This window comes from Propithecus coquereli, unplaced genomic scaffold (genome assembly GCF_000956105.1).
Source record: "Propithecus coquereli isolate 6110/MARCELLA unplaced genomic scaffold, Pcoq_1.0 Scaffold436, whole genome shotgun sequence".
Taxonomy (NCBI): Eukaryota; Metazoa; Chordata; class Mammalia; order Primates; family Indriidae; genus Propithecus; species Propithecus coquereli.
Window position 1 is genome coordinate 1,320,903 of NW_012150130.1, and position 18,935 is coordinate 1,339,837.

General features: G+C 40.4%; 1 protein-coding gene across 1 annotated transcript in view; it reads left to right on the plus strand.

Annotated features, from left to right (window-relative positions):
- Positions 1–18,935, plus strand: part of PHKB (phosphorylase kinase, beta) — a 252,022-nt gene that overhangs the window by 197,225 nt on the left and 35,862 nt on the right. The window contains exons 14-19 of the mRNA XM_012653961.1: positions 1,227–1,282; positions 1,783–1,876; positions 6,398–6,481; positions 6,971–7,075; positions 8,250–8,332; positions 9,009–9,099. Of these exons, the coding sequence (XP_012509415.1) occupies positions 1,227–1,282; positions 1,783–1,876; positions 6,398–6,481; positions 6,971–7,075; positions 8,250–8,332; positions 9,009–9,099 (513 nt within the window). The remainder of the gene's footprint in view (positions 1–1,226; positions 1,283–1,782; positions 1,877–6,397; positions 6,482–6,970; positions 7,076–8,249; positions 8,333–9,008; positions 9,100–18,935) is intronic.

An 18,935-nucleotide genomic window follows, 5' to 3' on the forward strand; every position in this document is an offset into this window, starting at 1 on the left:
TGGACTACTCTAAGGTTACTCTTCCTTTTTATGAAGTAAACCCTAGATTTCATCCAAGAGAAATAAGGCTTAATTTTTTCACTTTTTGTTAAAAATCTTGATGAGACTCTGAAAAATTAATTTTTTCTCATCCTTTTGAGAAACATTACAAGGTCTTCATCAAATAAAAATAGAATTTATAACATTTTAAATGTGTATTTGTTTTTGTTGGGTTGTTAAATCATATTTTTCTTATACATTCATTTAAATCACATGAAAATCTGCCCGAAATGTCATTTTCACAATGATTCTGGGAGCCATCCTTGTGATCATATGATATTTCCTGCTGATATATGTATTCTGGTGTTGCCTCCCACAAGGTATAAATTCTAGTGGCATATTGAATACCATAGAAGGAACTGATTGATGGTAAATCAAACATTTAGAGCACACTACTGGGAGTGTTGGATTCATTACTATAAAGGAGTTATGTTTGATCACTATTTTCAGAGCTCTCTAATACTGTAATTTATTGGTGCATCTTAATGTTCTCTCTTAATTATGTACAGCCTCAAACTTGGGTTCATTTTAACAATATATAATATTTGCTATAGTGAATCTTTTCCACACAAAAAAGAGTAGAGTAGCAAATCTCCAACACTATCTTTGATTAGAACTGTAAACTCCAACAGCTTGTATTTAATGAACATAATGTTAATTATATAGTTCAATCTCTGTTATAGGAATTACCTATTAGAATAAAGAAAGCTATTTTGATGTATAAGGTGCCAAATGAAATTTGGCTAACAAGAAAAGGAATAACGTTATATGTGGTTAAGATGTCAAATGAACAATTTTAACTCAGTCTTTTTTTTACAGAGAATACATAAATTGGGTTTTTATTTTTAGTTCCTCCTCTTCCCTTCAGAGTTAAATGATGGAAAATGACTCTCAGTCCTCAAACTGCTCTTATGCATCATTCAAAATAGCCCTGACAGGCTAGCCCCTCTGGTACTGATGAGATTTATGACTTTCCATTGCTTGGTGTTCCATTACTCTGTCCACACCGTCAAATTGATGAGTAGGCAGTGGCGAGCAAGGGAAGAAAGGCGGCCGCTTAGAGCCAGCTTGTGTCCATCATTTTAATGAACTGCTTAGAGATGGTTAATATTGTCCTCGATTCTCATTGTGGCTGATGATGGCAAGATCTTTTTAAATGTTTTCCCCTCCCTCGTTCTGTATTGCAGGGCCCACTGGAGAATGATTTGGTAGTCCACGTAGCACTTGTAGCAGAAAGCCAACGGTAAGAAATCCAGATGGGTGGTTTGTTCTTTCGTCAGGGGAAATGATTGCTCTGTGCTTACCGTGTTGAGTGTGGTAGTAGAGATGAATTTCATAAACTCCTTGACAAGGGTTTCAAGGATATCATTAATGTCACTTTAAGTGCTAGCACATCATTCTTTTCATGTTTAAAAATAATTCTATTTTAGTCAATGTGAATATTAAAGACTGTGACCAGTGCTAGTGTTGCCTGTGTTTTGAGAAATTAGTGCAGACACATTACGGGGATTCCCAAAGTCAGTGCTTTCCCTCCCTGCCAGCCCCCAAAGCTCCCATCTGATGCTTCGTGGAGAATCCAAGAGGGCCTCTGGATTCCAATGCAGATGGCATGTTGCTGATATTAACAAATTAGAAATGTGCTCAAATTAATGTAGTCTGCCCCCTTTTATCCTCCCCCTTCACCGTTTCCTAAACTGTAAACGCATTGTCTAAAACTCTCTCTTTTTTCCCTGTGCACTTTAGCCTTCAAGTTTTTCTCAACACATATGGCATTCAGACTCAGACTCCTCAGCAAGTGGAGCCCATTCAGATATGGGCTCAGCAGGAGCTTGTGAAAGTGAGTGACTCTGCTTCTTTACTTTCTACTTGTGCAGGTCGTAGAGCATGATGGTTGGCCTTAGTTTACAGGCAAGTTAAAATCTGGTTCTGAGATGGGAGCATGAATCTGAAGGTTTCTAATTAAGTTGAAAAGCCCACTTTATCAGACATTGTTACTAAAAAAAACTACTGCATCGTGTGTGTGTGTGTGTGTGTGTGTGTGTGTGTGTGTGAGAGAGAGAGAGAGAGAGAGAGAGAGAGAGAGAGAGAGGGTAAGAGAGAGTGAGGACATTATATTCATAGGTCTTGTTGATTTCTACTCCTTGCCGAAGTCTATTACTAACCTGGGCTGAGCACTTGAACAACAACTTAGTCTTAATTTTAGTAGTGAGATATAAAATCATTCTTTATATTTTGATTTTATATTTTCCATTTTTATTAGCTGTTAAATTTTCTCATATCTAAATATTTTTTGGTAATTACTACTTCCCTTTTTTCTCTTGTCTTACTATTTGGGGTCTTAGGTAATTCCTACCTCTTTTCTTTGCTGGGTCTCAAAGTATTTATTAAGTGACGTCTGAGTTTATCTTTAATGTAGCTACACACCTATTTGGGATGGGATTAAAAGGTGACTTTTGAGGCCTTTTGCGTGCACTCTTCCACGATGGATCCAGAAGTGCGTGTGTTTGTGAATATTCTTGCTCATCAGGGACAGGAAATTATTGATTCCCACTACGTGTCTATAAACTAGTATTTTTATTTAGTGATTATTAAAAACAATATAGGACCAAACCCGCAGTGTTTGGCAGAAGTGGTTATAACGGAATCTCTCGAGTGAGCAAGATTAAGCTGATTGGGTTGACAGAAGCAGCTGTGGTCAAAGCCTGTGCCACAACAAGAGAACGAAGGCGCAGAGCAGAGAGGCGCACGTCGCAGGGACAGAGGCAGGACTTTCTAGTTGCTGGCTGTTGGGCTGGACCTTGCCCGGAGGCAACACTAGCCAGAACCGGGTGTCAGGTCACCGAGAGTCCTAAATCTTCTCTAACAAATTCAGAGCCCCCTCCCCCAGAGGTAAGGCCGGAAGTACAAGGACCCCTACAGAGCAGGTGACACCTTCAAGTCACACCAAGATGTAAATGGTGGCGCAAGGCAAGGAGAGGAGGCAACATGGAAGGGGAGAAAAGAAGCAAATCCCAGATGCTCAGGCCACGCTCTGGCTGTTCAGGCGCAGCTGTTTCCGCTGGGACACTCTGATGGTCGCTCCCTGAGAGCCCTAGAGAACGGTTAACAACGGTCATTCTTCCATAAACATACTCTCAAAACGAATTAACCCAAATCTGTTCTTTCAATCTAATCAGCAACTTTCTTTAGAGTAGATGAGTTTACATTCTACCAGGCGACAGGCAGTCAGGATTTGAAAGGCCACGTCACTTACGCGGGGCGCTCTATTCGCTCCGTCAGCAGCAGACGCGTGCTCTGCGCAGAGCACGTGTGGGCACTCGGTGAAATGGCTTTGTCCCCGTTCTCAGCGACCTCTGGGTCTAGTGGCATGGCATAAAAAATAGTTCATCACAGCCCACTTCGGAAGCTGCTACGGTAGATGTTCGCTCCAAGTGCTGTGGAACCACAGAGGCCGTGGGAAGCGCTCCGTTGCAGAGAAGGTGAAGGCTGATAGCAGTTCTCGACTTACTTTGTCTTTCGTTGTTCCAAAGGTAGTATTAACAAACGATTTACGATTCGCGTGTGCGGTGTGGCTAAAAAGACATCCATGACCAAGAGCCAGCTTTCCTGCGCACTTGTTAAGATGGAAGATCGTTCTTTGGTTGTGGCTGCAACCTCTGTGCTCCCGACCAGCTACTCCTTGGGATTCATCCTCTAGGACGCGTCGCCCAGCCCACTGCTCCTTAGTGCACCTTTTACGAGTAAAGATGTTCCGTCAGATCTTCGCTGGTGCGCGCATCCTTTGGCCGATGATTGGCTTTTTCTCCCAAGCAGCCTCCCCCCCTCAGCCACCGAAGAGCTGCGGGCAGACGGCTGGGGCAGCGCGTGGTCGGGGCTGGCGCTCGCGTCCACGCGCGGTGACAGCGGGGACCCGCTTCGCGGGGACCTGGACGCGGGGCTGCTCTGCGGCGCTGGCCGGGCGCGGGCGCTCCTGTGTCGGGAGAGCTTGGCCGCTGCCGCCGGGAGCGCTGCGGGCCTGGCGGCTCAGTGGTCGCAGACGTGCGGCGTCGCGCGTGTTCGGGAAGCTAAGCAGCGTCCCTTCGCTGTGGCAGTGGTGTTTGGAGGAAACCGCCGAGACTGGCACATTTTAATGTGCGCGTGTTGGATTAATATAACCCCCTGTCTGGAGGAAGAACTCTAGGGTGTTTAGACATACACTTATTTCCGAAAACCTGGAAATACTTGGGGGAAAGGGGGCGCCATCTAGTGTCACGTGCTGTAGTTTCAGCGCAGCCGAGTCACATGACGCTCGCCGAGTGCTGTTTCCGGCCGCTCGGCTTCATGCGAAGCCGCTGCCATCCCAGACTCGGCGTTCACAGCGCGGGTGGCTCGGGAGGCCGGGCAGTTGCTCTCACTCGCCCGGCAAGCGTTTCCTGAGCGCCAGCTACGTGCGCCCGGTGCCCGCGCGGGTGCAGTCCGGAGGGAGAACGACGCAGAGCCGGCGCCGGCGGAATGACGGACAGCTCGGCGGCGGGAGTCCCCGCGGGAAGTCAGTTCAAATCACAGTCAGTAGACTGTGTAGCGATGCTTTGATTTTCCATTTAGGAAAATTTAGGTTAGATTCCTACCTCCCATTAAATGCAAATGTAAATTTCAGAGAGATTAAAAATTTAAAATTTTTTAAGTGATTTAAATATAAAATCACTAGAAGAAAAAGTAGGAGAATAACTTTATAGCTGTTGGGGGGAGGAACCCATTCTTAGACTGATACCAGTGCCAAAAGGCATTAAGGAAATGATTGACGAATACCGTATAAATAAATACAGTGTAAACAGCGAGGCACAGCAAAGGTGCTTACGCATTGTCTAGTAGAAAAGCGTTTACATTGAAATATCCCATGCTTTCGTGATATTCGACCTGCCGTGCAGTCATTCTCACATTTCATAGCAACGTTGCAGAGAGCAAACCAAGGGCGGTATTTGATTCAGAGGATAGTATTCTCAATATACAAAGCTCTCTTATAAATCAAAAACATGACAAATACCCAGTTCAAAAGAGAACAAATGAAAAAATTTATAGACCATACAAAGAGTCATTAAATATAGTGGAAAATGCTCACCTACAAAATATTTGAATACAGTAGTTTGAAAGTAAAACAAAATATCATTTTGACCCAAGAGAGTGACAAAAAAGGCCGATGCACCGTTAATGCCGATGTAAACGCGTACATTATTTCTAGAGGGCGGCCAACCCGGCATTACGTTTCAAAAAGAGTGTACATTCTCCTTGATCCCACAAGTCTAGGAAATTACCTTGCAGATATAGTAATACACCGTCCAAGAATATTTATTGAATTATTTTTAAAATAACAAAAAGTGGGGAGCTGCCTTCATCAGAGGATGGGTGTAAACAGGGTGAAAGAGCTCCCTGACCACATTCAGTGCTTGGCATTGGCATCAGCTCGCTCCTAATTCATTCCAAGACTGTTTTTACCTTACAGAAATTCTAGAAGTTTCTGCTCCACTGTGGTACCCTTCCCTGTATTATAATACTTCTACAAACTTTTCCCCCCAGTTTTTATATTTCTTCAATCATTTCAACCTTGAAATGTAAAGAAAATGCATAGGCTCATTTTAACATCTTAAAACTGGGACACCACAATACTAAGTTGAAAAAAATGAAACAGAAAACAGATTATATATTATATGAACCCAATTACATAAATATACACACATTTTGATCTATGTGTATAATATGGGTATAACTTTTTCTATGTACTTTTAAAAATCTGTAACCCTACCTATACTTGTAGTGCCCCTTAGGGATCACACAATGAATTACTCCCCTTTCAATTACACCGTAAGGGTTGTGAGAGTCAACGAGAACATTCACTTTTAGCATAAGGTTTGAATTTTTCATAAAGTTTATATAATCAGAAGAATCAATAAAGACATTTCCATTTTGGTGGGAAATACTTGAAGGTAGAAATTTAGTAGAAAATATATGGCCCTATTTTTAAAACCTTTAAATAGCTACATTTTTTTAATGACACAGGAATCATTTGTCTTTTTGTATTCTTTTATGAATCAGACAGAGCCATGCAAGTTGTACATTTATGACAGCCTAAGAACAGTGTCGAATTTTAGAATGTTGCTAAGTGGATCTGCAGAAGTTTTGCTCTCAGATCTATCAGTGACCCCAAATCTAAGTTGACATCTTTGGCTAGCTTGTACTATAAGTTGTTGGATAAGGGTTCCCAGCCCCTTTTTCTATGGAAAGATCACAGATTAACAACGCAACAGTCAGGGGAAGAAAACAGCAAAAAAAGGGAAAGCATGGATTCTTGCCTGACTCTAATTTACAAACTTGTGTCTTACAGGCTTATTTTCACCTGGGTATCAATGAAAAGTTAGGACTCTCTGGAAGACCAGATAGGCCCATTGGCTGCCTTGGTACATCAAAGGTACTCTGGAAATTTCCTCAAGTAGTGTTTGGATTATGATACCGCTTGCTGAAATGATGTTTGACCTGCTAAGCATTCATCCATTATCATGTTTCATTATGCACTTGGGCTAGTTATATGAGTTATTATTTTCCTCAAGTAAATCTTTGTTACTTTGCATCATATCACAGAAGTGTTCTAGGAATGAATGAGCATCTCACTGCTGTATTATTTCTAAGCTTTGTAAAATACCTAATTATAATAATATTTACTCAAACACAGACTTTTTTCGTCATATTAGAGGTGGACTACTTTAAGTTTCTTAGCCTACTGATTCAATCAAGAAACTATATAATATTTTAATATTATATGGATTTCACAAGCTGTTAATTGATTTGCTTATTTGAAATTAAATATCAGCTTTGACATTTATTGGCACTTACAGTACTACATCTTTGCTTTTTGTATGTTTTGTATTTATTTATTTTTTTAAAAACTTTTCCTTTATAGATTTATCGCATTCTAGGAAAGACTGTGGTTTGTTACCCTATTATCTTCGACCTCAGTGATTTCTACATGTCTCAAGATGTTTTGCTGCTGATAGACGACATAAAGGTAACTTCAGATCACCTTTCTTTGAAATGAGATGACTCTGTTTCCCCTTCTTTTATCTTATGTTACTATAGTGAGTGCTCCTGAGTGTCTGTGACATCGGTTTAACACAGTGTAAAATACAGAAGTAAAATAACACCTTCGTAGCTTTGCAGAGTTTACATTACTCGCAGCATTGGGACGATAGGTGGACTGTTTGTTATGCCTTTCTCCACATGGAATCAGAAGATATAGTTGATAACGCAGAGGGGAACTGTTTTGAGAACTATGTTCATATGGTAGCAATAGTTCATCTCTTTCTGAACAATAGTTGAGTTAGCAAAGTAATTTTATTTATGAAGAATGTCCAGTAAAACCTCAAATAACTCATAACCCTGTGAGTTAAAATCTCCTCCACTCCCTTTTCCACTTGCCGAGTAGAGAAGCTAGAATCATGGTTCAGAGCATCCATGAGCCACATTACATTTGTTAAAATCTTGGTGCTGCCACTTACGAGCTGTGTGTTCTTGGACACGTTACTTAACTCCTCTAAGCCTCTGTTTTCTCATCTGTAAAACTCAACAATAATAGGGCTGTTTTGAGGATTAAATGAGTTAATATATGTAACGCACTCAGAATAGTGCCTGGCATATGGTAAAAAATGATCTTTGATATGACGACGATGATATTAATGATATGTCTTTGAGATGATGATGAGGATGATAGATAGATAGATAATTTAATCAAATAAAGAACTTTCTCCACATTGCTTATGGTCTGTATTGATTCAGTCAAATCTCTTCTACCTACTATAATATAATTCCACAGTAATATGGAGTGAGAATTAATGCTCTGGATGATAACCTGGGATGACTTTTCCCCTGGGACCATTCTTGAACTGTATTTTTTAGGCCAAGAAAGAGAGAGAATGAGAGAGAGAAAAGTCTTAAAACATATGTGATATGATTACTTTTAAGAACAAAGTTTGAATTCAAAATGATTTTCAGCTTAACTTGTATGTAACCATATAATCTACTAGAACACTTCTACCCCTAAGTAGTCTCAGTTATCCAGAGTGTGACTGTGAACTCTCTTGATATATAAGAATTTTGTTGACTCTTTGCTACTCATGAGTAAGCACCCTGGTCATCTCAAATACTGTGCCATTACACCCTACCTCATTCTTTTGTTTTTATAGAATGCGCTTCAGTTCATTAAGCAATATTGGAAAATGCATGGACGTCCACTTTTCCTTGTTCTCATCCGGGAAGACAATATAAGGTAGGTTGATGAAAGAAGTAAAGCGCGTGTATCTTACTGCCATTACTGTGTGAACCCTTTAGAACAGTGGTCCCCAACCCCTGGGCCGTGGACTGGTACTGGTCCATGGCCTGTTAGAAACAGGAGGCGAGTGGCGGGCGAGCGAGTGAAGCTTCCTCTGTATTTCCAGCTGCTCCCCATTGCTCGTATCACCGCATAAGCTCCGCCTCCTGTCTGATCAGCAGGGGCCATTAGATTCTCACAGGAGCGTGAACCCTACTGTAAACTGCGCATGCGAGGGATCTAGGTTGCGCATTTCTTATGAGAATCAAATGCCTGATGATCCGAGGTGGAGCTGAGACGGTGATGCTAGCTCTGGGGAGTGGCTGCAAATACAGATTGTCATTAGCAGAGAGGTTTGACTGCACAATAGATGTAATACGCTTGAATCATCCCGAAACCATCCCGGCCCCCACCCCAGTCTGTGGAAAAATTATCTTTCACAAAATTGGTCCCTGGTGCCAAAAAGGTTGGGGACTGCTGCTTTAGAAGCAGGGCCTCCTTGGATTTTTTCGTATCTCTCTTAGCATGTGACAGAGTGCTTTGTATATATAAAGGACACTTAGAATTAAATTATTAATTTCTCCCCATTCTGTTGTTAATATGCACATTTTGTTTATCTGTTTATAATTTTTAGAGGTAGCCGGTTCAATCCCATATTAGATATGCTGGCAGCCTTTAAAAACGGGATAATTGGAGGAGTTAAAGTTCATGTTGATCGTCTACAGGTAGTCTGAATTTCACTGTATTTCTATGTTCAGGACAATTAATAATGCAGCTATGTTTTTTTTAATATTTATGTTCTATTTAAGGTTTCTGTGTTAAGGTTTTATTCTCTACCTATCTTCCTATTCCTGTTGTCACCATTCCAGCTTACCTGACCCCACTAGTCAGATGTTTAAACAGTTGCAGGGTTTCCTAAGCAGAATTTTAGACTTCAGTAGCTCATCTCTAACCCCATTTTTGCATGCAAGGAAGCTGGGTCCACAGTAGTGAAGTGGTCTGCTGTGTAGTCGTGGGCTTTTAGGGGCAAGGTGGCTGACTGTTGGTTCAGCGCTGTTTTCCCTACTCTACAGTAACGTCCAACCTGGAGATAATCCTTGTTCTATTCAGAATTTCACAGCGTTATTTTCACAGCTCCTACATTATAGGAACCTTCTCTGGTTCCCTGTTAAGTCATAACAGCCTGTCTGTCCACAATTATTTCCTAGTAAACACTCTTTATGCTTAAGCCAATACAAATTAATTACTGTGTCCTGAACTTTGTTGAGTTCTGCCCATCTGCTCACACCATTTTCTCTGCCTGGAATATTCTTCTTTCTTTCAAAGTCACTGGGCTTTGAAGTCCTAACAAACTTTAAAGGCAGCTCTGCAAGATAACCCAGACCAGAAAAGACACTTCTCTTCTTTACCATACCTTTATGACCTTTTGGCTTACCTACTCAGACTGTAGTCCATCATGGACTTACATGTCTTATTTAGTATAAAATAATTTTGATTGTCCCATAGGGTCTTACACATGGAAGGTGCTCAATACTGAGTAAGAAAGAGGAAAGCTTATAAAGAAGGACCTATGCGTGTAGTTTTATAAATGACAAATTTACATGCTTATTCATTAGCGGTTGTATTTTTCATATTTGATTGATTTTTACCTAAATTTTAATCTTTTCTCCCTTATTTCCTGTTTCTTTCTCTTTTCATAATGCTTCCTGGGGCAATTTCTTTGACATTTATGCTACAGCTCTTCCATTGAGTTTTGCACTTTAGCTATCATGTTTTAATTTTTCCTTTTTCATAGTATCATGTCCTTATTTTATGAATGTCATGTTTTGTCTTATTTTTCTGAGGATATTAACTAAAGGTTTTTAAATATTTTCCTCTGGCATAATCTCTTTCAGGTTTTTTATCTCAGTCTTTCATGTTGGAGGCATTTGTCAGATGTCTGGTGATCTTTAGCTATTCATTCATTTTTAAGACAGAAGGAGTAAAAAGTCTATAGGAAGCTGTGTGTTTGGGGACAAAGCTTCTGGATGAATTCACTTATAAGGTGTTGTTGTAGCAAAGGCCCTTTTTGTTATGGGAAGCTTCAGAATACAATACCTGGAGGTTTTTTCTCTGGGGCTCGCTTTTCCTTTTTCCCAGAAAATAAACATCTTCTCATGCCTAAAGGACATATAATTTGTTTCCATGTCCTGAGAGGGGAGCTAGGGGTCTTTCTGTAAAGTATACAGTCTTTCACTTAATCTGTTGTTTATTTAATCTTTGTATCACCTGCTCTGTGCCATGCCTTATACTCTGCAGTACACAGTCTTTAACCAGAGAAAAAGCCTCTTGTCTCCCAAAAATTAGGGATATGGAAACAGATAGTAACTTCCTAGTTGTTTACAAAAGGGGGAGGCAATTTTGGATCCATTCTCTTTATATAGAGAGTGGAGTAAATCTGCTGCTTTTAGCTCCCTTTTCCCTACTCCCAGCAGTATCTGGGCCTCAGGCTTCTGAGGCTCTTTCCTGTTCTCTTTCTCCTAATGGATTTATACCTTACTGAGTTTATACCTTAAATGTTTTTTTCTACCATCAGTTTAGTGGGATTTTAGGAAAAATAGGAGTTAAAGATATACAATGATTATGTGAACCAGAAACCCACTCTTTTATACTTAAATGTTCCTCCATTCCAAGGTCTCCCTAGACATTCTTCTAATCCCTATAAAACATATGTGGACCTACATGAAAAAAAAACTAGATAATTTTGATGAGAAATATAAGATTTTAATAAATGGTAGGCTGTCTCATATTCTTGGCTAGAAAGACTATTATAAAAATGTGAGTACCTCCTAAATTAATATATTGGTTTATTACAATCATGATCATTTCAATGGGAATCAATCAGAGTTTTTGGTCGTGTCATATGGCTAAAGGGACAAAAATTAGAGTTGAGGGCCCACCAAGGAGGAGAGATTTTGATAAACACCATAGACTTTCAGATGACCCTCTTGAAAAGCTATACTTTAAGAGTAATAGGAAATCAGAAGAGTTCAGTCCTTGCAAAGAGTGGGAAATAACATCATCCAGAACCTCAAAATATTTCTACAGTGATCAATGTCTGGCTTTCATTCAGAAATTACCAGGCATACTAGGAGAGAAGATTAAACAACAGATAACCGAAAGGAAACACAGACAATAGCTATAGACCTGTTTTTGGTTCAGATATTGGAGCTATCAGACCTAGGATTTAAAATAACTATGATCAATATGTTTAAAAAATTAGATAACAAGTTGGAAAATTTTACTGAAGACTTCAAAACTATAAAAAAATCAAATAAAAATTCTAAGTGAAAAATTCAATCAGAGAAAGAGAAATCGAACAAGAGGAGTGAGCAAGATGGCTGACCACCAGCTGCCAGAGCATCTCAGTAAAAAGGAGAAGTTTTAGATGAAAGAGAAAAATTGAACAAACAGACAAAATAGACATCGGGAGTGGATCTGAGGGAAGGGTGCCAGAACCTTCAGGAGACTCCGTGGGAGAAAGTTGCAGAGCAGAACAGGAAGAAACAAAATATTGGCAGAGATCAACCCCTGAGAGGCTTAGAGTCCATGGAGAAGGGTAGGTGGAGCAGTTTGTTTCTCCCTCCCTCGTATCTCTAACAGTTGGCAGGTTCCTGAGCTGCTGGAGAGACTGTCTGCCCACATGAGCCCAGAGGCTGCTGCCACCAGAGAGCTGGGAGCTTATTGTAGACAGGGCACCAGGCCGAAGACGGGACAGCAGGCACCATATTGCATCTCTCCCCACCGTGCATCTTTGTCCTCCCCAGAGGGCTTCAGCTCCTGAGGTTTTGTCTTGCTCGGTCCCACACAGACATTTCCCAATTCTGGCCCCGACTGCAAGAGTCACAGGCATTCAGTGGGTCCCAGGTGATCTGTGTGACTCCAGTGCCTGGACATTCTGGGCGGGCAGCTTCCTGGAGTGAGGGACAGACACAACCAGGGTGCTAGCTCTCCTCCATTTAGACTGTTTTTCTCCCCTTCCCCTCCCACCCACAGCTGCTGAGAGAGACAATTGAGCCACCACACTGAGGCTTCCACAGAGAGTGGGGCTCAGACCTTTCCTCTTGGGGTCCTACAGCAGACTGAGGGGTTCTTGAACTGTGAGCTTCCTGCCCACTGGCCCTCCCTGGTACTGCTTGCCTGGTGACTCCATCAGAGTAGTGCATGCCCCAAGGCAGAGGGACATCAAACCTCACTGGGCACCCCATGGGCAACTCAGGACCAGCACACTTCTCTCTGGCATAGTCAGGGATTGATCTTCAGGGATCCAGGGACAGGCCCACAGGTCAGATCCCATACCCCCAGGTCTCAATCTCATTGCTTGGGGGCAAGGAGGGGAGATTTGTGAATTAGTCTCAGGAGGTGAGGGAGCCTGCACAGGCAAATCATGGGGGAGAGTGCACTGTAGGTCCTAGCTGCACCGTGCTCATGGGGCCCCCCTCTTAGCTCAGGCCAGGATCCTGGGCAGAGAACCTCCGGTCTGCATTATAGTTGTGGGGGAGCTCAGCGGCTTGAGCTCCTGTCTGCCGGCAGACGCCACAGGGAAACCGTAGAGCAGGGGGGAGCAGAGAGGAGCAAGGCCTGCTCTAGACTGCCAGATTGTGAATCTCAGATGGCCGCCACCTAGACAAGCAGGCTTACTGGTTGGGTGGGGCCACTTCAGCCCCTCCCTGGGGCTTTGCCCAGAAGTTGGGAGCAGACCTTTGACCGTTCCTAAAACAGATACCTTGCCAGCTTTTGTGGAGCCTGAGGGCAAGCTCACCTAACTCATCCCCCCCAGACATACTCCCCCACCCACTTCCCCTGTGGCAGAGAATAAGAACTTATGGCAGTTCCAGGCCCTCACCCACCACCTGGGACATTTGAGTGCTTCTCCTGAGGGACCAGAGCTGGTCACAGGACCCAAAAACAACATCGCAGTTTGTTCCTTCCAGCAAGCACCACCTACTGACAGGAAGGTGAATTCGCACGCCTTTTATAGCATTCACTGACTCAATCATACACGCTGTGGTTGATTCTCACCCACAAGAACCACCTACTGCCTCAGAGATTAAACTGGGCATGCCATTACAACCCACACAGTTAAGACCGAGGGCTGGGGAAAGAGAAAGGGTTTCAAAGGCCTCCATCTTCCCTGATCAAAGAGAGACAGGGATCTACCCACTCAAATAGCTCACCACTCCTACCTAGCCTACAAAAAACTAGCAACTGAGAAAACCACCACACCAAGGATACCTATAACCAAGGTATCCATACAGAACCTAGATTGCCATCAAAGCACCCATAAGTAAAGCCAAAGGTTCTTACCCAGCATGTGCTACAAACACACCCATGAATGAGGCAAGGGGGAAAAGCCCCATCTAAACAAAAGAAAATCCAAAAATAAGAAGGAACAGCTGCTCCAAATGAGAAGGAATCAGCAAAAGAACTCTGGAAGAATGAAGAATCAGTACAAAAGATCACCCCCCAAAAAGGGAACAACAGCTCTCTAGCAATGGAAACGAACCAAAATCAGAATACTGTAATGACAGATAAAGAATTAAAAATTCTTTAATTAAAAATTAAAATTATAAGTAAGCTCAACAAAATACAAGAGAACATAGAAAACCAACACAAAGAATCCACAAAAAAAATTCATGAAATCAATGAAAAATTCACTAAAGAAATCTAATTATTAAAAAAAAATCAGCTAGAAATCCTGGAAATGAAAAATTCATTCAAGGAAATACAACAACAATGGGACGTCTTAAGGATAGACTAGACCAGGCAGAAGAAAGAATCTTCAGAGCTTGACGACAACACCTTTGAATTAAACAAGTCTGTCAAAGATAAAGAAGAGAGAAATAGGAGGAAGGTATAAAGCCTACAAGAAATACAGGATTATGTAAAGAGGCCAAATATAAGAATTATAGGCATCCTTGAGAGCGAAAAAGAAAACACACCAGGGTTAGAAAACCTATTTGAGGGAATAATTGAGGAAAACGTCCCTGGTCTTGCTAGAAATTTAGATATCCAGGTACAAAAAGCTCAACAAACACCTGGAAGACACATCACAAAGAGGCAGTCACCACAACACATAATCATCAGACGAGCTAAAGTTCATGCAAAGGAGGAATTTCTATGAGCCCTAAGATGATAACATCAGGTAACTTACAAAGGAAAGCCCATCAGGCTAACTGCAGATTTTCAATTGAGGCCTTACAATCCAGAAGGGATTGGAGCCTCATCTTCAGTCTTCTTGAACAGAATAATGGCCAGGCTAGAATTTTGTATCCTGTGAAACTGAGTTCCTTGTATGAGGGAGAAATAAAGACTTTTTCAGACAAGCAAACACTGAGGGAATTTGTTAAGACCAGACCTGCCGTGCAGGAAGTATTCAGCATTATACATGTGTCATCATAATAGAAAACCACCAGTGTAAAATCACCTAAAAGCTGAAGTTCAGAGCCCATATAAAATAATGGCTCATGAGGCAAAACAAAGCAATAAGGTTCTACCCAACAGGATGAACAGAAATACATCCTACTTGTCAATTCTTTCAATAAACATAAAGAGCTTGAATTCCTCACTCAAGAGACATAGGCTATCTGAATAGTTTAAAAAAATACAAGCCAAGTCTGTGCTGTCTCCAGGAAACACATCTAACCCACAAGGACTCATTCAGACTCAAGGTGAAGGAATGGAAAAAATACTTCATGCAAATGGAAATGAAAAGAAAGTAGGTGTAGCCATTCTCACGTCACATAACATAGACTTCACATCAACGACAGTATAGAAAGACAGTAAAGAAAGACAAAGACAGCCATTATATAATGGTAAAAGCAACAATTCAACAAGAAGACATAACAATCCTAAATATTTATGCACTCAACACAGGTGTGCCCAGATTCATAAAGCAAACCCTGCTAGATCTAAACAAAGTGATAAACAGCAACATCACAATTGCTGGGGACTTCAACACCTCACTGACAGAAAAATGGACAGATCTTCCAAACACGAAAAAAAAAACAACAAAGAAACATTGGACTTAAACTGGACTTTAGAGCAAATGGGCCTAACAGACTTTCACAGAACATTCTACTGAAAAACTACTGAATATACATTCTTCTCATCAGCACATGAAACATTCTCTAAGATTGATCACATCTTAGGCCACAAAACGTGTTTCAATAAACTCAAAAAAATAGAAATTATACCATGTATCTCCTCAGACCAAAGTGGAATAAAATTAGTAATCAACTCCAAGAGAAACATTCAGTTCTACACAACGTCGTGGAAATTAAACAACCTACTGCTGAATAATTATTGGGTCAAGGAAGAAATTAAGCTGGAAATCAAAAGATTCCTCAAACTAAATGACAAAGGAGACACAAATTACCAAAATCTCTAGGATTCAGCAAAAGCAATCCTAAGGGAATAATTCATAGCCTTAAATGCCTACATCAAAATAACAGAAAGATCACAAAGCAACAGTCTAATGAATCATCTCAAGGAACTAGAAAAGAAAGAACAAACCAAACCCAAACCCAGTAGAAGAAAAGAAGGTCAGAGAAGAACAAAATGAAATGAAAAACAAACAAAAAAAAATGCAGAAGATTAATGAAACAAGGAGTTGATTCTTTGAATAGATAAACAAAATTGATACACCTTTTTCTAGACTAACCAGAAATAGAAAAGAAAAGACAAAAATAAGCTCAATCAGAAATGAAAACAGAGATATTATAACTGATACCACAAATGCAAAATATCATCTGTCAATACTATAAAAGTCTTCATGCATATGAACTTGAAAATGTTGAGGAAATGGACAAATTCCTGGAAATATACACTCTCCCAAGGCTCAATCAGGAAGAAATACAACTCCTGGAATGACCAATTACGAGCAACAAAATTGAAGCAGCAATGAAAAAATCATCCAACAAAAAAAGTCCCAGACCAGTTGTTTTCACAGCCAAATTTTATCAGACCTACAAAGAAGAATTGGTACCCATACTGCAGAAATTATTTCATAACATCGAGAAGGAAGGAAATCTCCCCAACTCATTTTATGAAGCCAATTTCACCTTGATACGAAAGCCAGGAAAGAGCACAACGAAAGAAAACTATAAATCAATATCCCTTATGAATATAGATGCAAAAATTCTCAATAAAATTCTAGCAAAGCAAATTCAGCAACACATCAAAAAAAATAATCCACCAAGACAAAGTGGACTTCCACCCAGGTATGCAAGGATGGTTCAGCATACATAATTACATAAATGTGATTCACCATATAAACAGAAGCAAAAACAAAGATCATATGATCATCTCAATAGATGCAGAAGAAGCATTTGACAAAATTCGGCACCCTTTTCTGATAAAAACTCTTACAAACGTAGGCATACATGGAACATATCTCAAAATTATAAAAGCCATATACGACAGACCCACAGCCAACATCATACTGAATGGGGAAAAGTTGAAAGCATTCACACTTAGAACTAGAACAAGACAAAGATGCCCACTGTCGTCACTTCTATTCAACATAGTGCTGGAAGTCCTAGCCAGAGCAATCAGGCAAGATAAGGAAATTAAGTGTATCCATATGGGGAAAGAGGAGGTCAAACTGTCACTCTTTGCTGATGATATGATCTTATTATCTAGAAAACCCCAGCAATTCCACCAAGAGACTCCTGGCATTGATAAATAAAGTCAGCAAAGTCTCAGGCTATATAATCAATGTACACAAATCGGTAGCATTCCTATATACCAACAGCAGTCAAGCTGAGAATCAGATCAGAGACTCAATACCTTTCACAATAGCTACAAAGAAAATAAAATACCTAGGAATACATTTAACCAAGGAGGTGAAAGATCTCTACAAAGAGAACTGCGAATCACTGAGGAAGGAAATTGCAGATGATGTAAACAAATGGAAAAACATATCATGCTCATGGATCGGTAGAATCAACATCGTTAAAATGTCCCTACTCCCAAAATGATTTACAAATTGAATGCAAGCCCGATCAAAATACCAATGTCATTTTTTGCAGATCTAGAAGAAATAAGTCTGTGCTTCGTTTGAAACCAGAAAAGAGCCCAAATAACCAAAATGACCTTAAGCAAAAGGACCATCACTTTACATGACTGTAAGCTACACTAAAAGGCTACAGTAACCAAACCAGCATGGTACTGGCACAGAAATAGAGACATAGACCAAAGGAACAGAACAGAAAACCCAGATATAAAACCATCCATATATTTCCATCTGATCTTTGACAAAGTAGACAGCAATATACATGGGGAAAAGAATCCCTATTCAATAAGTGGTGCTGGGAAAATTGGATAGCCACATGTAGAAGATTGAAACAGTATTCATATCTCTCACTACTCACAAAAATTAATTCAAGATGGTTAACAGACTTAAACCTAAGACCTGAAACCATAAGAGTTCTAGAAGAAAATATTGGAAAAACTCTTCTAGATGCTGGCCTTGGCAAAGAATTTATGAAGAAGACCACTAGGGCAATCACAGCAACAACACAACTAAATAAATAGGACTTGATTAAATTACAAGCCTTCTGCACAGCCAAGGAAACCATCAACAGAGCAAACTGACACTCACAGAATGGGAGAAAATATTCACATGCTTTACCTCTGATAAAGGGCTAATAAGCAGAATCTACAATGAACTCAAGCAAATCAGCAAGAAAAAAATCAAACAACCCCATTAAAAAGTGGGCAAAAGACATGAACAGAAGCTTTTCAAATCAAGGTAGACTAATGGCCAATAAATATATGAAAGAATGCTCAACCTCACTAATCATCAGAGAAATGCAAATCAAAACCACAGTGAGATATCACTTAATCCAGCGAGAATGGCTTTTATCAAAAAGTCCCAAAACAATAGATGCTAGCATGGATGCGGAAAGAAAGGAACACTTATACATTGTTGGTGGGGACTGCAAACCAGTGCAATATCTGTGGAAAATGTTGGAAAACATATGGAGATTCATCAAAGAACTAAAAGTAGATCTTGATCCAGCAATCCCACTACTGGAAAAAAAGTCATTTTATCAAAAAGACACTTTCATTCAAATGTTCGTAGCAGCACAATTCATAGTCACAAAGATGTGGAATCAACCCAAGTGCCCATCAATTCATGAGTGGATTAATAAAATATGGCATATGTATACCATGGAGTAATACTCAGCAATAAGAAATGAATTGATACCTTTTGCAACAATCTGGATGGAACTGGTGACTATCCTCCTAAGTGAAGTATCATAAGAATAAAAAACAGACACCACGTGTACTTACTATTAAATTGGAACTAACCGATCAGCACTCATGTGCACAGACAGGAGTAAAACTCAATGGAAATCATGTAGGTGGGAGGGGCGAGGAAGGGATGGGTGAAATCATACCTAACAAGTACAGCGCACACTATCTGGGTGAGTGGCACACTTATAACTTTGACTTAAGCAGTACAAAAGCAATCCATGTAACCAAAACATTTGTACCCCTGTAATATTCTGAAATA